Here is a 17,979-nt window from a genome sequence, read left to right as displayed (position 1 = left end):
TCTTCCTTTCTTTCTTCCCCTCTCTCCCTGTATCTCTCACTTCTCTCTCTCTCTCTCTCTCTCTCTCTCTCTCTCTCTCTCTTTCTTTCCTTCTTCTTTCTTTTTTCTTTCTTTCTTTTGACAGGATCTCATGTACCATAGGCAAACCTCAAACCCTTCATGTAACACACACCAAGACCTTGAACTTCGGATCTTTCTGCCTTCAAATGTGTAATGGTTTACGGTTTATTGGTCTTTGAGAACAGAACAGTGCACTCTGCCCAGGGAGTCAGAGCCACAGGCTCCAGACCTATTTTGTATCTATAGAAACAGATTAAAGGGTAAATGTGTCTGAACCAATGACCAGCCTGCAGCGTGCTTGGCTGCCTCCCTTCATCTTTTCCACAGCTTTTATCCAAGCCTTCTACATGGCAGAGGGAAGGGAACCATACCTCCTTTAATTTGAGTTGTTCTTCAACTGTCTGCTGTCCACATATTGTTGGGGTTTCCTTGCAGGATTTTATGGATATGCATGTTATATCTCAGGGCGTGGCTTAACAAGAAACGGACAAGGCAAGTCTGTTGTCTGTATGGTGAGTTCCAAGAACACGATTTCCACCTGGGATGTTCACAAGGTGAGTCTGGTCGATGAGTTGCAAATGTTACCCTCATATGAATTCTAATTTCATCTTTTTGTTGCTGGTGATGATGAGACAGGACCTCCTGTACAGACCTGGCTGTCACGGAAGTCCCCATAGAGATCCACCTACCTTGGCTTTTCATGTGCTTGGGTCAATGGTTTGGACTACCACAACTGATTTTCCCTCTTCTTATTTATTTATTTTATTTATTTAATTGTTTTCTATGTATGAGTGTTTTCTGTGCATATATGTATGTGTGATCCATGTGTGTCTGCTACCTGTGGAGGTAACTAGAGGGTGTCAGGTCCCTTAAAAACTGTAGTTGCAGATGATTGTAAGCTGTGGGCACTGGGGCTGTGGGCACTGAACTCAGGTCCTCTAAGCCATCTGTGCAAGGCCTGTCAGTGTTTCAAAGTTTTCGTCATAGATTGTTCTCATACAAGGTTGGGTTTACTCCTAGGTATTCTTTTTGAAGATATATTTTTGATTATATATATGTGTGTCTGTGTTAATTTATGGTTGGTGCTGACTGGCAGAGGCCAGAGGCTGTGAGGTGTTGTGTAGCCCTTGGGAACCCAACTAGGGTCCTTTGTAAAAGCATTAATTGCCCTGTACTGCTGAACCATCACTCTAGCCCCTTACTACATGGTTTATTTGTTGTAGTTGGTTTTTGTTTGTTTGTTTGTTTGTTTTTTGGTTTGAAACAGTGTTTCACTGTGTAAGAGCCTTGGGAGACACTTGCTCTGTAGACCATGCTGGCTTTGAACTCTGAGATCTGCCAACCTATACCTGCTAGGAATCAAAAGCATATACCTCGTTCACCAGGCCCCTTCAGGGTGGTGGTTGAGGCTGTTCTGAATCAGAAGGCTTCCCTGTTCCTTCTTTACTTTGTTTATTACTCTATTGGAAGGGTGGTGATTTTTTTTCCATGTTAACATTGCAGCCTGTCAATTTTCTGGAAGTTTATCAGTTCTAAGAGTTTTCAGAGGAGTCTTAGGATCTCTAATCAAGGCTCATAGTACCTGCAAATGAGGAAATTGTGGTTTCTCTTTCCTCTTGGCCTCCCTCTTCTTTGTTTCTCTTGTTTTATTGTTTTAGCTAAAACAATACCATGTTGAATGAGAGTAGAATGTGTGGATATACCTGTCTTGTTCCTAATTTTGCTGGGAATGCTTTGGTTTTTTTCTCACCCTATTTGTGGGTGTACAGTAAAGAAACTGCTGACATTACTGTTTCTTGATATTAAGATTTTTATTGCAGATATGAGAGAATGACCAGAGAGATCTAGAAGAGTCCAAAGCAAACAAAGAAAGAAGTAGACTGGGTTGTGTGTTTAAGACCAGAAAATGTTTTGTAGAGTAGAGTATCATGAGGTTGAAGGGGGCCTCAGTGGGCAGGCCCATGCTGAGGCATCCCTTTTCCTGAGGTACCAGACATATGATGGGTATAGTGTAGAATAGAGTTTATTTAGGACATTGGAAGTGGAGTTGAGAAGGGAGTAGAGCAGAGAAAGATAGAAAGGGAAAGGGGGAGAAATGTTGAGAGGAAAGGAGAGGCAGGTTAGAAAATGTGGAGAGGGAGAGGGAAGGGGTAAGGGGAAAGAGGGAAAAACGGGTTAGGGAAAGAAAAGATTCAGACAGAAAGGTCAGAGAGAGAGAGTATGGACACAACAGCCCCTTTTATAGCAAGCAAGGCCTATCTGGCTGTTGCCAGGTAATTGTTGGGTGGTGCCCAGAAGGAATGCTAACATTTTTCCATCTTGATTTAATTTTAAAAAGGAGAAAGTAGAAAGAGGCGATGGTGGAGCAGGTATAGAGTCCTTGCGATCTTTAGCTGCTTCCTGCTGACTTTGGGGTAACATGTCTGGGAAACCTAAGGAAATGGAGATGGGGTGTTGGTCTTAGGAGAGTCAGTTGTTTCCTTGCTCACTAGGATCTGTGGGACCATCTGTGAGTAGGAAGGAGTAGGTTCAGTAGAAACATCTGTGTCTGTACGCAATAGCACATCTGTGGGTTGCATCTTTGGAGCTGTCCTGGATGTAGATTTTGAGTAAACACCTGGACATTGCAAGGTGTTGGAACACTTATGTATATTTGAGGAAAAGAATAAAGTCAAGTGTTTTTGGGAGAAAAGGAAATGTTCTCAGGTGTACATTAGAAACTGTTATGTCTTTGTGGTTGGTTTGAGAGGAGTCCCAATCCCAGGCAGTAGGAGAGGAATCCCACCCTCTGGAACAGGCAACAGGTAGGAACGTAGGCTATTGACTGGCAGGTGTACTTATCTAGATGGGGTCTGTGTTTTCCATGAGAGGTGAATCTGAGTTGATTTTATGGAGCTTATAAGTTTACAAATGAGATAAATCTGTTAACAGCAGGAACACACTTTATGATGAATTTAGGGAAGACAAAATCCTTTCATGGAACAGAAGAAGTAAGAAGGGCTTTTTCCTTTTATCTGGGAGACTGAATATATATATGAGTTTAGCATGATGAAACACATTTTAACTTTACATTTAAAAGACAAGTAAAGGAACCTTGATGATTTGACCATGTGAATATGATAGTTGATTATATAGTTTATCATGAAAAACACCTTAGGTCTATAGATAAGAATGATAGAGAAAAGGTATGGCTTTGTAGCGACATCAGAGTAGGGGCAGCTGGTACAAGGTGATGTAAGTTTACTTGACAGAGTCNTCAGAAAAGCTGTAAGTGGCAATTGTGAGTTAATTCCAGGGGGTACACATAGCCAGCAATCTTTAAAGTGGCCAGGTTGTGTGACATTAAGGAGTTGGTAGGCCGAAGTCAGGATCTGAAGCAGAAGACAAAAGGAATGACAAGTTAGTGTTATTTATGAGGGGGGATGTCCAGGAAGTAATGACCTTGGAGGAGGGTAAGAATGTTCTGTGGTGGGCGAGACAAGTCTAGGCCCCTAATGGCCTCAACTCTAGTTACCTTGTCAGCTCAGTTGTTTCCCTTGGAGACAGTAGAGTCATCTATCTGGTGGGACCCACAGTGGACAAGTCCATGGAGACTCGGGCAGAGGTAGTCTGGCCATCCATCAGGCTCAGAAGATGAGAGGTTTTTTTTTCTATGGGGGAGGGGAGTGGGAGACATGACTCACTTGTGGTAGGCAATACGAGACATTTATCTATCTGGGTATCCTCTGTTTGTCCACAGTGTAGGCCAAGCCCTGGCATCAAGCATGGCAATGGAGCAGTGATTGTGAGTTGTTGTCATACCACACTCTAAGCAGTCTTGTCACTGTGCCCATGTCACTCAGAGATCTTGGGCGGTGAGGGGTTCACTGTCAGGATTTGGGGGCCTCTGTCTATTATAGTAAGCTAAAACTTTTAACATTACATTTAGCAGATTTCTGACAAGATTGAAAGCCAGTATCTATTAAGTATATCTGAGTTAGACAATCTTTGTTTATTTGTTCTAGAATGTATCTAGTAAATAGAGTACATTGTAACATTATGACAGTAACAAAAACAAGGCTAAAGTTACCTTTTGGCAGATGGGAACTGGTTTCAGAAGTTCCTGAGGTAGAGTGGTTTTTATTGAAATGTCAGAAATCCCATAATCCATCTTGACCTCCTTTCTGGATATTTGGAGAGTCTTGAGAATTAACAATTACCACATAATACAGGTTGGCTATGTTTGTGTGTTAGTGGGCTTTCTGTTGCTGTGTTTAAAAGGCTATGGCCAAAAAGGTAATTGGAGGAAAGGACTCAGAGGTTGCAGTCCATCAGAGGAGACTAAGTCATGTACTGCAGCAGAGTCCATGGAGAGTTGATCATTTTTTATAGCTCACTCTCCGTGGCTTCCTCAGTTAGCTTTCTTATACCACCCAGAAACACCAGCCTGGCAGTAGCACTGCCTACAGTGGGCTGAGTTTTCCCAGTTTGATGATTGATTAGGGAAATGCTCTACAGGTGTGCTTAGAGGCAATCAGCTGGTGTGGATGCACGGGTGTTGCCCTTTCTCAATTCACCACATGTGGTAGTATGGAGAGCTGGCCCTGACCTCTCATTGGCTGTGGCACTAGGAGAATTGTCCCTAATTCCTTGACCGGGTAGCACAGTGGACCTGTGCTCTCTTGGGTGGTAGAGAAATTGATACAACTGTTCAAGCATGCTTCTTTCTCTGATAGTGTCTACCAGGACTTGGGGTAACTGCACCAGGAGCTAAACATAAAGGGTATGGCTTGCACTGAGCATAGTTCTCTGGGACCTTCCTGAGCTGTTTGACTTAGGGGATGAAACAGGGCTAGAGCTGTGGTAGCATTGTTGACCTGTAGGTTGGTTCTGTAGGTAGAACCTCTGTTATCTATGGTTTTGTGAGTGCTAGGGGCCCATATGATGCCCTGGGAGAGGGATGATGGGGACCCTAGTACCTAGGACTGGCCGTGTCTGTGGTTCTTGAGGACATTACTCCTGGCTTGTCTCAGCATTATGACACCAGATTGCCACTGTGCAGTCCCTGCTGGTTTATGCAAGAGTTTTTTTTCTCTTGTGTATTCTGACTCGTGAGATGGCCAGCTGCTGAGCCATTGTAGGAGAGATCTGGGTGAATGCTGGAACCTAAGTGTATTTCTGATTGTCCTTCATTCTCTCAACTATTTTTTTTTTATTTTAAAAGGTAACAGAGCCTAATGGAGTGAACATAAATCCATTCTTGAGGTTAGTTGGTTCTGTTTGTCTAGGAGAAGATCTTATGCTTTAGCTCTAGTTCGCCTGGAACTATGTAGACAATGCTAGCCTCCACCTCAACAGATCTGCCTTCCTCTGCCTCCTGAGTGCTGGAACTAAAGGGTTGATCAAACAAACTCAAGAAAAGGGTTTTTATTTTGTTAGAGTCTCAATGTTTATAAATATTGCCTCCCACAGCAAACTGTAAATGTAACATAGTGAACAGGATGATCCTGATGTTGGAGGTTTTGGGGGGGTTTGGTTTTTGTTTGTTTTTGGCAGGTGGGTGGTAGTAGGCTGTTTAGGATGATATCAGGCTATCCTAGAGTTCAGGCTGGCCGTGGACTCATGGGGACCCTCCTACCTCTGCCTCCTAAGTGCTAGGCAGGATCCAGTGGTGCATCATCATCGTACCTGGCAGAGGGAGCCAGGAGTGGAGCAGGATCTCAACTCGTGAGCCTGAGTCATTTCTGTATGGCAATAAGGCCTTCAATAGGTTGCCTTTCAAGGGAGTCAATGCAGGAATCGCATTTTAGTGAGAGATTGACTTAAAGGAAAGATTACATTAAACAAACAAGCAAACAAAAACCCCAAAAACACATCTAGCCCCACTAGAAGTGATGACAGGCCCATACTCCCTGCTTGCACTGTTAGTAAAAGGTGAAATGGGTTTGAACACATGCTGCTGATTGTTCTTCATACATGTTTGTGGGAGTTGGTCTCCACGTCCATGTGGTTCCTGGGGATTGAACTTCTGTCATCAGGTTTAGTGGCAGGTGTCCTTCCCTGCTGACCCATCTTGGCATCTTTGTTCTTCTCTCTGGTCAGTACAGTGAGTGTGTCCTCACCTCAGAGCATAATGCATGTGTCCTGTTTTCCTGTCCACTCCTGCCCCAAATAATCTAAATGTTTGTTTTCTTCTTTGTGTTTCTTTTTATTTTTATGTACATAGGTATTCTGTCTGTGTGTATGTCCATGTGAGGGTGAGATGCCCTGGAATGGATGTTACAGACAACTGTGAGCTACCATGTCTGTGCTGGAAATTGAACTCAGGTCCTTTGGTTAAGAACATTTGGTGGTCTTAACTGCAGAGCCATCTCTCCAGCCCTGGGTTTCTTTTTCTTTTTGAGATAGTCTTGTAATGTAGTCCCAACTGGCCGGCAACTTGACATTATAGACCAGAATGGTCTCAAGCTGCTAGTGATCTTTGTGCCTCTGCCTCTCTGGGCTGGGAGTCTAGGCATGTGCTACCATGCCCAGTGAGGAATGCTTAGAATGTTCATATTCTTTTTTTTAAAAAAGATTTATTTATTCATTTTACGTGTATAAGTACACTTGTAACTATACAGATGGTTGTGCACCTTCATGTGGTTATTGGGAATTGAAGTTTTAGGACCTCTGTTCTCTATAGTCAGCCCTGCTCGCTCTGGTCATCTCTGCTCAATCAATCCCTGCTTGCTCCAGCCCAAAAATTTATTTATTATTGTATATAAGTACAGTGTAGCTGTCTTCAGACTCGCCAGAAGAGGTTGTCAAATATTATTGCTTGTGTTTGTGAGCCACCATGTGGTTGCTGAGATTTGAACTGAGGACCTTTGGAAGAGCAGTCAGTGTTCTTACCCACTGAGCCATCTCACCAGCTCAAACATTTGTATTCTTTTCTTGTAAGTAAGAAAGGGTTCCAGTCTGGACAAGGCTTCCAAATAAAGCTGGTGGGTGAAAGCAGCTGAACTGGAGTTGGTAAGACACGATGATGCTCTTGTTTCCCAGAGTGTTATAACCTGGGTAAGCCCAGTACAGCCATCAAGTATCAACCTGTTGACTACCCTCCCTGATATGCACATTGCGGTTACTGTAGATATTCAATCAACTATCAAACTGTGGGACTGTCACAACAGGGAAGCTCTGGCGACTAGCAACCTGGAATCTCCATGCAAATCACTGAAAGCTGTTATTACCAAGGATGGCCCGTTTGTCTTGGTAAGTGACCCCCCACCTCATCTGGAATAGTCACACAGAACAAAACACTTGCCAATTTGAGATCCCATTAATGTCAAATCTTAATGTGCCATCTTAGAGTCTCTGCAAAAGCTGAGCGTCAATCACAGTATACCATAAAAATGGCCATCCTTTATCCTTTGACCTATTTCATGTACATTTCCCTAAGCCATTCTCTTAAAAATATCATTTTAAAATTCTTTCCTGGGATCTGGGGAGAGATGGCTCAGTGGGTAGCAGTGTTTTCTGTGCAAGCACGGAGAACTGAGTTCAAATCCCTGACACTCACATAAAAAGTGGGATGTGGTTAAATGTGCCTTTAACCCCAGTGTTGTTGGGGAAGGAAACACAAGGGTCACTCACTGGGACTAAATGCTGGTGCTCCAGGTTCAATAAGAGTTTCTGAGGAAATCAGGAGAAGAGTGATCTAACGGGGTACCTGACTTCCTTCTCTGGTTTCCATGTATGCCCAGGTATGTAATCTACATACAATGCATAAATATACATATAACATGCACACAAATACACACACACAATTTTTCTGAGTGATTTTACATATTCTTGTCTTTGAATTGTTTATTATTTTTGAATATGTGAATTTGGGTATGGACAATAGAGAGAAAATTGAGAATTTTATCAGATATTAAGAAAAAAGGATAATGTTGATGTCCCAGTGAGTCCTGGGGAGGAGTGATTTAGGGCTTGGAAAATCTTTGCATATACCCTACCTCATGTGTTTGAGACAGAGTCTTATTTTGCACCCCTGGCTGGCCTAGAACTCACTGTGTAGACAAGGGTAGTCTAACTCCCAGAGATCAGACTATATCTGCCTTCTGAGTGTTGGGATTAAAGACATATGCTACCATGCCATACAAAATTTCTTAAAAAAATATCCTTTAGGACATGGTAGTAGATGTCACTGAGGCAGGTGACTCGAGTTTGAGGCCAGCCTGGTCTACAGAGTGAGTTCCAGGATAGCCAGGGCTACACAGAGAAATCCTGTCTGGAAAAACCCAAAAGGAAAAAATTATTTGTGTTTGAATATTTTGCCTGCATGTGTGTCTATGTATCATGAGCAGGCTTGGCGGCCAGAAAAATCCATTGGAGTCCCTGGAATTGAACCTACACACACGCAGACACGCAGACACGCACACAGCTACACTCACACACCACAAGCACCCACCCACCCCCACACCTCCATACCCACAACACAAACACAGACACACACACACACAGACACACACACACAGACACACACACACACTTTCTCACCCTCTGTCTCTCTCTTCCTCTGTCTCTCCTTCTGTCTCTGTCTCTCCCCACAGTTACCTACTGAGTCATGCCCCCAGGTCTAGGGAGTCTTATTCCATGGGATCAGTGCAGATACTCTGTGAAGCAGGCTGGTCACAGCTCTGGGTCTCATTATTGCACTTGAAGACACAGTAGTGTATCTCAGAGCAGATAACACTGCTTCCTTCATGCTAAACCTTTCCCCACTGATGGGTGTTGCTGCTCTGATTTCAGATAGGCGATACCTTGGGTAACCTCTACATCTTTAGGATTCCAGATTTACACCTCATTTCCAAAGTCAATGTATTCCCATATGGTTTTGATGAAATTGATTGCTCTCCTCAGAAGAAATGGGTCTTACTTAGTAAGAACTACCCACATATTTTGCCAAAGGTAGGTTTGTTCTAGCAACTCGAGGGTGAAGATGGGAAACAGTGGGAAGGTTGAGCCCTCAGGGAGGTCCGGGCAAGACTCCCCTCCCTCCAAGCCCTATCATAAGAAAAGCCATCCTACAGTCAGGAAAGAAATACTGTACTTGGTAGCAGTCATGTGACCAGTCACAATGGTAAATGTCTATTAGTGAAGTTTTCTTTCTTTTTTTTTAATTTTTTGGTTTTTTGAGACACGGTTTCTCTGTATAGCCCTGGCTGTCTTGGAACTCCCTCTGTAGACCAGGCTGGCCTCGAACTCAGAGATCCACCTGCCTCTGCCTCCCAAGTGCTGGGATTAAAGGCATGTGCCACCACTGCCCGGTGTGAAATATTTTTGAAATGTGGCTTGGCCAAAGGATGAAGGCAGGTGAATTAACAGTCCCCAGACATCTTTGCTGGCCCTGAACTCAAAGCAATTTTCTATCACTGGCTGACATGCCATGTCAAATTTCAACTAAGTGCTACCATAACCCAATGCTTTATATACTGCCTTCTCTCTTAAGTGCCAGCTCTCTGGTGCCTGGTTCTTAGGTGAGAGATGGTCTGCTCAGAGCCCAAGTACTCCTCAGGGCCCAAGCATATTCATTTAGGTTTATACATCGATATAATTTCAAAGCAGCCTGAGTTTCTCTATGACAGTCTCAATGCCAATTTTTAAAATTAGTCCAGGATAGCCCTGGACTGGTCCTCTGAACAGGGAAAATGTACTTAACCAAGCTCTGATGGATGTGTCCATTGCAGTAGGATGACCGATGTGCCTTTTGACCTGAGTCAGGGACTCCATCCTGTCTCTGATATGTGATGGGAGGGGCAGGAAGATGGTGAGTTATTCGGACCTTGAGTGGGAACAAAGACTGCTCCACCCTGTCCTGGGTGAAGAACAGATGCAGCCATTCTGGGGTTTCTTTCAAAAGCCCCTCATGTGGAGTAGGCATGTGCCAGGCTGCAGAGATTTTCTCTTCATTGACTCCCCTGGGCAATACTCTCTGCAGGTGTTTTACATGAGCAGCTTACTGAGGAGATCAGAATTCTCTGCCCCTGTGTCTACCATTCTCGAATTTTCCTTATGCCAAAGAGCCTTCTGGACACCAAGAAGGGAAGACAGGATAACCCTGATGTCCAGAAGTGGTTTCCCCCAAATCACAAAGTTTGAAACATTTGATATGAAGCTGGAAGAGATCGGGAACAAAGTAACTGTTCAAGGTAAACCTTAGAAAGTTCTCAAGCCCGACATGATGGCACACGCCCCAAATCAGGAGACTGAGTCAGGAAAACTGAGTCCTAGAGGCTGCTGTCTCAGAAATGGAAAGATGGAGCTGAGAAGATGTTTAGCATGTGCACATGCATATGTACACCCACACAGATCTGTATACACACACACACACACACAGAGATAAAGTTAAAAAAGAAAAATAAAAGGCCAAGCATGGTAGTGCACACCTTCAATTCCAGGATTCAGTGGAGACACAGGCAGATCTCTCTGGGTTCCAGGCCAGCCTGATGTATACAGTGAGCACTCTGTTAGTCAGTTATGCACAGTGAGACCTTGTTTCAAAAGAAAAAACCCCTCACATGACAAGCAATAAATAACTGTAAGATGGGGTGGAAAAATGGCTTATGCCAGTTGTTTTTTACCTATGGGTCATGACCCCTATGACAAACTTCTTTTTTCAAAAATACTTAACTCACAATTGGTAACAGTAGCAATAATACCGTTATGAAATAGCCATGAAAGCAACTGTATGGCTGGGCAGGAAACCCTCCACCCCCATGCCAAATGAGATCTGTATTAAAGTCCAGTAGGAAGCATTAGAAAAGTTGAGAAGTACTGGCTTAGAGGATAGAGACACATAACTACCAAGCCTGACTGCCTAGTGCAATTCCTGGGGTACTACATGATGGAGGAGAGATACAAATCCCTCAATTGTCCCCTGACCCCCACATCTGTGCTTCTGGCATGAATACCTGCACAAACATAATAATGTAAAAACAATTTTTAAAAGAAATCCTGATTTCTCCTATGTTTCCCCCAAGTGCTCATAGTAAGCTATAAATGCTTGTCATTGTTTTGTATTTTTAGTCTTTGAAGACAAGGTTTCTCTGTGTAGCCATGACTAACCTGGTTCTTGCTCTGTAGACCAGGCTGGCCTGGGACTTGGAGATCTACTGGACTGTGCTGGATTGTGGATCACTGTATGATGATGCTCCTTATGTTTTTGTAAAGGGAGCAGGAGGCTCCTTGGCCAGATGTGAACTTGTGCCTGGTTGATGGTCACTACAGCAGTGATCTAAGGGTTTCTCAGGGAGACATGTTTCCATTTCTGTCATGGGCTAGGGACTGGGTTCTACTGTCCTTTTCCAGTACAGTTTGTCTTTCCAATGTTTGTGCTACTGACTGTCCACATTGTCCCTGTGTCATAGCCTGCCTTTCCATGGCCAAGGTCATGGACTTGCCAGGACGTGGAATTGTCAGACCAATGGACCGTTTTCATTGTCTCTTTCAGACTAGCATGCCATGGAAGGAGGGATATGCTTTTCAGTAAGCATTAAGGGTTTTGCTCTTACTTAAATGAGTGCAAAAATTGCCCCTGTATTTTGTGTTTGTTTGGAACAGGAAAATTGATAGCAAGCTTCTTCTTGCCATATTATGAGGAGACCCCAAACTGGATTGGTGTCAGTGATAAGGACGTGATTGTTTGTTCAACTCACTTCTTTCTCTTGCTCTTTACCATCAATGGTCTCCATCTGCAGACATTTCAGTACTGCCCAGAAACAATCGTGAGACTCTGTGTGGTATGTTTGGAATTTTTCCTCTCCAGTGGGGTTTTTAAAAAAATAGATTTACATTTTTAAAACTTCATACTGTTGGGGTGTGTGCATTTGTCTGTGTGTGAGCACTTGCAGAGTTCACAGGCAGACTTCCTGGTGTTAGTCTCTTTCTTTTTCCCTTTAAATGGGCTCAGAGCACCAGGCTTGCTCAGCAAGTGCCTTTACCTGATGAGCCATCTCCTAGGCCCTCTCTCCGTCTTTTGGTCTGACATTGACTCTAGCCTACTGTCATTTGGGTGTTCTTTGAAGGACCCTGTTCATGTCATCGTCACCTCAAACAATGGCTGTTTGGATGTATATGCATGGGAGGAGAGAAGCCTGTTGCTCAGGAGGTGTTATCGACTGCAAAATATGAGACCTCTGCCACTGTACGGGTAAGTTCTGCTTCTTGACTTTAACTAGACATTAATTTTTAAAAAAAATTATTATGTATTTTCTTCATTTACATTTAAAATGCTATCCTCTTTCCTAGTTTCCTCTCAGAATGTCCCCTATACCCTCCCTCTGCCCTGCTTCCCAACCTACCCACTCCTGCTTCCTGGCCCTGGCATTCCCCTCTTCTGGGGCATATAATCTTCACAAGACCAAGGACTTCCAGACCTCCCATTCCTGGCCAATTAGGCCATCCTCTGTTACATATGCAACTAGAGACACAAGTTCTGGGGGGTATTGGTTAGTTCATATTGTTCCTCCTATATGGTTGCAGACCCCTTTAGCTCCTTGGGTAGTTTCTGGAGAATAGGCTAAGCAAGTTAAGAGCACTGTCTGCTCTTCCAGAGGACTTGGGTTCTATCCCCAGCATTCACATGGAATCTCACACCTGTTTGTAACTCCAGTTCCAGGGGATCTGACTGACACCTTCACACCAATACATTGAAAGTAAAGTTTGGCCTGGCAGGGGTGGCACACGCCTTTAATCCCAGCACTTATGAGGCAGAGACAGGCGATTTCTGAGTTTGAGGCCAGCCTGGTCTATAGAGTGAGTCCCAGGACAGTCAGGGCTATAGAGCAAGATTATGTATTAGAAAAGAAGGGAGGGAGGGAAGAGAAAGTATGGCTAGTTCGTTGTATGTCAGCACAAACAGTTATGTCAACAGTCTCAGGCCCACAGCCGAATTGGGGGGACTGCTTCCTCATATCTTGTCTTTAATGACAGGATGGGTTCTCCTGAGTGTAGCCCCCTCTGGGGTTCCTTCATCAGTGAGCTGCCTCATCTCCGTTTGGCTAATTTTCCTTTGAGTTTTACTTGCCTTCATCCAAATTATTTTCAGTGATCATGGTGTGGTGGTACAGGCCCCAAACCCTGCACTCAGGATGCTGAAGCCACTTAGCAAGACACCTTTAACCCATCTCTAAAAAAAGGAAGAGAAAAATATGAGTCTCCGCTCTTGCAGGATTGCTCTGTGTATCATATGCAGTCTTGGGAACAGACTGGCTATGAACTCTACCTTGAGATCCACCTGTCTCTCCCCGCAGAGTGCTGGGACTAAAGTTGTTTGCCCAGGATCCCTTTTTAACAAGGGTCAACAGCACATGAAAAGCTACCAATATAATTTAAATTACATGCATGACTTAAAGATAGTTCTCCCTCCGAACATAGTGGCTCACAGCTATAATTCCAGCCTGCTGGAAACTAAGGCAGAAGAATTATCTCAAGTTTGAGGCTAGCCTATGCTGCATTCAAATTCAATGCTAATCTGGGCTACACAACTGAAAACTTATTTCAATTTTTCCACAGTCTGTGAGGATTCTCTTAGTTCTCTTGCTTGATTGTTGTTGTTTGGTAAGTTCTGGTGTTTTTGTTTGTTTGTTTGTTTGTTTCCTCCATTGTGCTGTGGAGAGACTTTGTAGTTTGATTCAGTCCCATTTATTCTTGTTTGAGGTTGCTGGTACTTGGGAGTTCCTGGCCAAGAACTCTTGCCTAGACTCAAGTCATGGATCTTTTTCTACAGATTCTCTCTTAGTGATTTTCTAGTCTCAGATCTAGTCTTTTCTTCAATGTGTTACAAGTTGATTATTGAATTATTGAGTAGTGGGAGGTATAAGAATGTGGTGGTCTTTGAATCTTCTTGACAGTATTTATTGGAGAGCCTATTACTTGTTCTTAAAAAAAAAAACAATAAAGGATAAAAGAGCAGGTTCTTTTCCTGGGCTCTGACATATATGTTTGATGACATGATCATTCATTCTGTTTTGATCACAACAGCTTGCTGTGATATATTTTAAAATCTGATACTGTGATAGTTTCAGTTTTGTTGTTTTGCTCAAGAAAGACTTGGCTATGTAAAATGTGTGTATTTCTGTGTGTGTGTGTATGTTTAAGCATGTGCATGTATGTTGTTCTTTTGAGACATCTTGTATACCCCCAGACTGGACTGAAACTTGCTATACAGTTAAGGGTAGCCTAAAACTTTATATATCCAAGGCTTGCCTTGAATTTCTGAAACTTCTCCCTCTCACCTAGTCTGAGATTTTTCTTTGGAATTAGTTCCTTCAGGTTTTGGAAAGGGTTCTACCCTGTCCTTCTGGCTTCTATGATGTGCTGAAACATCCCTTGTCATTGGAGTCTGTCATTCTATAGATCAGGTGGAATGTCCCTCTGATTTCACATTTCTGGTTTAATTATTAGAAACTTGTTTTTGGTTAATCTATTGTAAATGTTTGGAACTTAATGTATTTGGGCTTGACCTGCTTTTGACTCTCTGTTGACTTACCAATTTGGGGAAGGTACTTTGTGTTTCTTGTGCTGGGGGAGTGAATCCAGGGTCTTTCAAAGGATGAACTCTGATAATAAACTTTACCCCCAAAATTCAGGGAGCTCTGCTGTGTCCTCCACATGCCAGGTGGAGGGAGATAGGGAGATGCCATTTTTACCACCTCAGTGTAAAGCAGAATAAGGGCGTGGACGACAGGTTTCGGCTAGAGTCTGCAAGGTCACAGTTAGGAGGATGTGTAATTTCCCAGAGCAACCTGACAGTTATGAGCTCCTGAGTGATCCAGTAGATGTTTCCCTCTGTACTAAATAATGGAATGATTGACATGTGCCCCATCATCTCCACACCCCCTAGTGGGGAGGGGATGCATTGCTATATTCACTCTGAGTGGACAAAGTTTGGCTAAGGGAACAGAACTCAATTTTAAATAAATTTATGAATTAAAACCTTTGTTTTTTTCTGAGACAAGGTCTCACTATGTAGCCTAGACTAACCTCAAACTGCCTCACACTCAATTCTCTGGCTGCAGCCTCCTAAATTGAAGTTAGTTTTAGGTGTGTGGTATCACAACTGACTTCTCTCTGTGTTCTTTTTTTTTTTTTTTCTTTTTTTTGGTTTTTCGAGACAGGGTTTCTCTGTGTAGCCCTGGCTGTCCTGGAACTCACTTTGTAGACCAGGCTGGCCTCGAACTCAGAAATCCGCCTGCCTCTGCCTCCCGAGTGCTGGGACTAAAGGCGTGCGCCACCACGCCCGGCTCTCTCTGTGTTCTTAAGCTAGGTAATATACTTGAACAACTGAGAATTGAGAAATGGGGCAGAGGTCTATTGCAGAAGGCTGGGATTGGAACTCATGCTATGGATGGTTATGTTGGGTACCCAGAGGCCCAAGTGTTGAGAACATGACTCTCAGAAACACAGCTCAATAACAGATCGCTTCAAGTGGGGTTGCTCAGCCTTGCTGGGAGAGTCAACCCTGATTTTCAAAGTTACAGCTTTTTTATACCCTTTGAAAAGGTGACTTCACAGTGATATCATTATTTTCTAGCAAAGCAATAGTATATTTTTAATTTTAGTCATTAGCTATTGATGTGCCAGAAAACTTTGTCAGCAAGATTAGGGCAGTATGTGGTTTATCTTGGAATTCAAACTGAGGCAGGGTTTCCAAGGACTGTTATCTGTATTATAGCTAAGTTTTGAGAACTGCTAATCTTGCTCCGGTCAATGTGGTCATCATGACCTCTTAGTCAGTCCTCTCAGATGGGGAAGGGGTCGGGTGGTATTGAACTATTGAACTTGCTTACATTGGCAGGGAAAGGGAAATCCCTCAAGCAGTTGGGGGGGGGGGGCTTCTGCAAACAGCTTTGGTGCACATTAGCCAAGCAGAAAACTGTATTTCTTCAGTAGTCCTCCTTTGCCAATGTACATAGTTACAATTAACCTGCGATGGTTCAGCAGTCTAGGCAACTGCCACCAAGCCTGACAAGTTCAGTCACTGGAACCTGTTTGGTGAAAGGGGAGAACTGATTCCCACAAGTTATAATCTACCCATTTGATGCATAGAAGCATATACATGTACTCTGGGACACACCTGTACAGGCACACATAGGCAAACACACCCATGTAGACAGGTGCACAGGCACACACACTCATGTATATTGTCATGTATGCACACACAGGCAAGCACACATAGGCAAGTACCCACACTCAGGTACACAGGCACACACATGCTTGAGTGCACACATACACATACATACATGTCAAGTACGTATATTTTTATTTGTTTATTTTATGTACATGAGTACACTGCAGATGTCTTCAGACACACCAAAGGAGGGCATCAGATGGCATTGTAGATGGCATTACAGATGGTTGTGAGCCAATGTGTAGTTGCTGGGAATTGAACTCAGGACCTCTGAAAGAGCAGTCTGTGCTTTAACCATTGAGCCATCTTTCCAGCTAGCAATGAGTAAGGAAAAGTTTTAAATAGATTCAGGACTGTGATGAAAAGACAGTCCTTTAATTATAGTTGATAAAAATCACTCCCACGTGAGTACTGATCTCTTGTTTTTTTTTTTTTTTTTTCCTGTTGGCAGCTTCATTAACAATTTGCTATGTGACGATGTGAGCATAGTTCAGTTGATGAGAGATGGTCATGGCCCCTACTCTCTGATTGCATATGCCTTGAACATCTGTTCTTGAAAACTGAGTGGGTTGTGTGTCCTCTTCCTCAATGATAATAAAGGTCTATTTGCAAGCCCAGGCTGGTGATTTCAGTTTTGCTAAGTAGTGAAGAGGCTAAATGTAATGGTGCACACCTTTCATCCTGACACTGGGGAGGCACAGGCAGGTAGAAAATCTGAGTTCTGAGGGCAGCGTGGTCTACAGAGCTAGTTCCAGTCCAACTGCTGCAGACGAACCTCAATTGGGTCTCCAATCTGCAGGGTATGGGGTTCTGGTTACAGGTAAGCAAAGAGTCAGTGAGAAATGAATGACAAACAAATAGGAGCACAAGGAAGTGCTGTATCTGGATATATTTTCACAAAGTGAACACCAGTCTTATATAATACAGAAAACAAAAGAGTAGGGTGTCACAGCAGGCAAGGTACATTGAAGTATCTGACACAAAACAGAGGAATGCCTTCAAAGGACTGACAGGAACCAGGCAATGTTTACAGTAAAGATAAAACAGCCCTGCCTAGAGTCAGCTAATGACAGGTAAAGACTTCACAATCTAGTCACAATTTGTGCTACTCTTTTGAGCCTTGTGAAAGCTAGCACCAGGGGGTTTTCCTCTAGCAGACCTTCTCATGAATAATGCAATACCACAACCCCCCTATTTCCTAGGCCTTAGTAAATTCTTGCATATGAGAGTAACTTGGCTCTTCTTTTAAGTATCCCTAGGGAATCTCCATTTGTCAGAAGAATTCACCAACCTTCTTCTAATATGTAATATAGTTTGCAATACTTGACTGTAATAAAGATTCTAAGTATACTTGGTTAAGCTTACCCTGAGATTTCTAACTGTTATCCAGTAAAATACTGTAAGAAAGCATGCAAGATCCTCCACAATATCGCAGGGACAAATCTGGGGCATTCTAGCTATGGGAATGCCAAGGTTCCAAGAGGCTAAGTTTCCGTGAAACTCTTTGCCTCAGGACTGCTTCCAGGCTTTTGGGCCTGCTAAGCGAGTCACTACTGGAGTGGATATAGCAGCCAACCAGGGCTACATCTTGAGAACCTATCTCTGAAACAAATACCATGGGTAGATGAACAAGTCATTTGGCTGTGACACCTGTCATTTCATTGCTATAGGGTTTTATCAGATGAGCAGGCCATGTGGGCAGTTTATCACTGCAAAAGTCATGTATCAAATTAAAAAAAATGCCCTTTTTGAAGCTATAAATT

The 17,979-nt window shown here is 43.2% G+C and overlaps 1 protein-coding gene across 1 annotated transcript; it reads left to right on the top strand.

Moving 5' to 3' along the window:
- The first annotated feature begins 500 nt into the window (after positions 1–500).
- LOC110288042 (F-box/WD repeat-containing protein 15-like) lies at positions 501–16,832 on the top strand. Its single transcript, XM_021154499.1, has 7 exons — positions 501–614; positions 7,084–7,293; positions 8,836–8,994; positions 10,025–10,235; positions 11,647–11,825; positions 12,111–12,235; positions 16,668–16,832. The coding sequence occupies exons 1-7, from the start codon at positions 570–572 to the stop codon at positions 16,771–16,773; spliced, it is 1,035 nt and encodes a 344-aa protein (XP_021010158.1). The 5' UTR covers positions 501–569; the 3' UTR covers positions 16,774–16,832.
- Positions 16,833–17,979: the final 1,147 nt, after the last annotated feature.

The sequence above is a fragment of the Mus caroli genome, unplaced genomic scaffold (genome assembly GCF_900094665.2).
Source record: "Mus caroli unplaced genomic scaffold, CAROLI_EIJ_v1.1 scaffold_14458_U2_1, whole genome shotgun sequence".
Lineage (NCBI taxonomy): Eukaryota > Metazoa > Chordata > Mammalia > Rodentia > Muridae > Mus > Mus caroli.
Note: the sequence above shows the minus strand (reverse complement) of the source record. Positions and strands in the feature narration are given on the sequence as shown.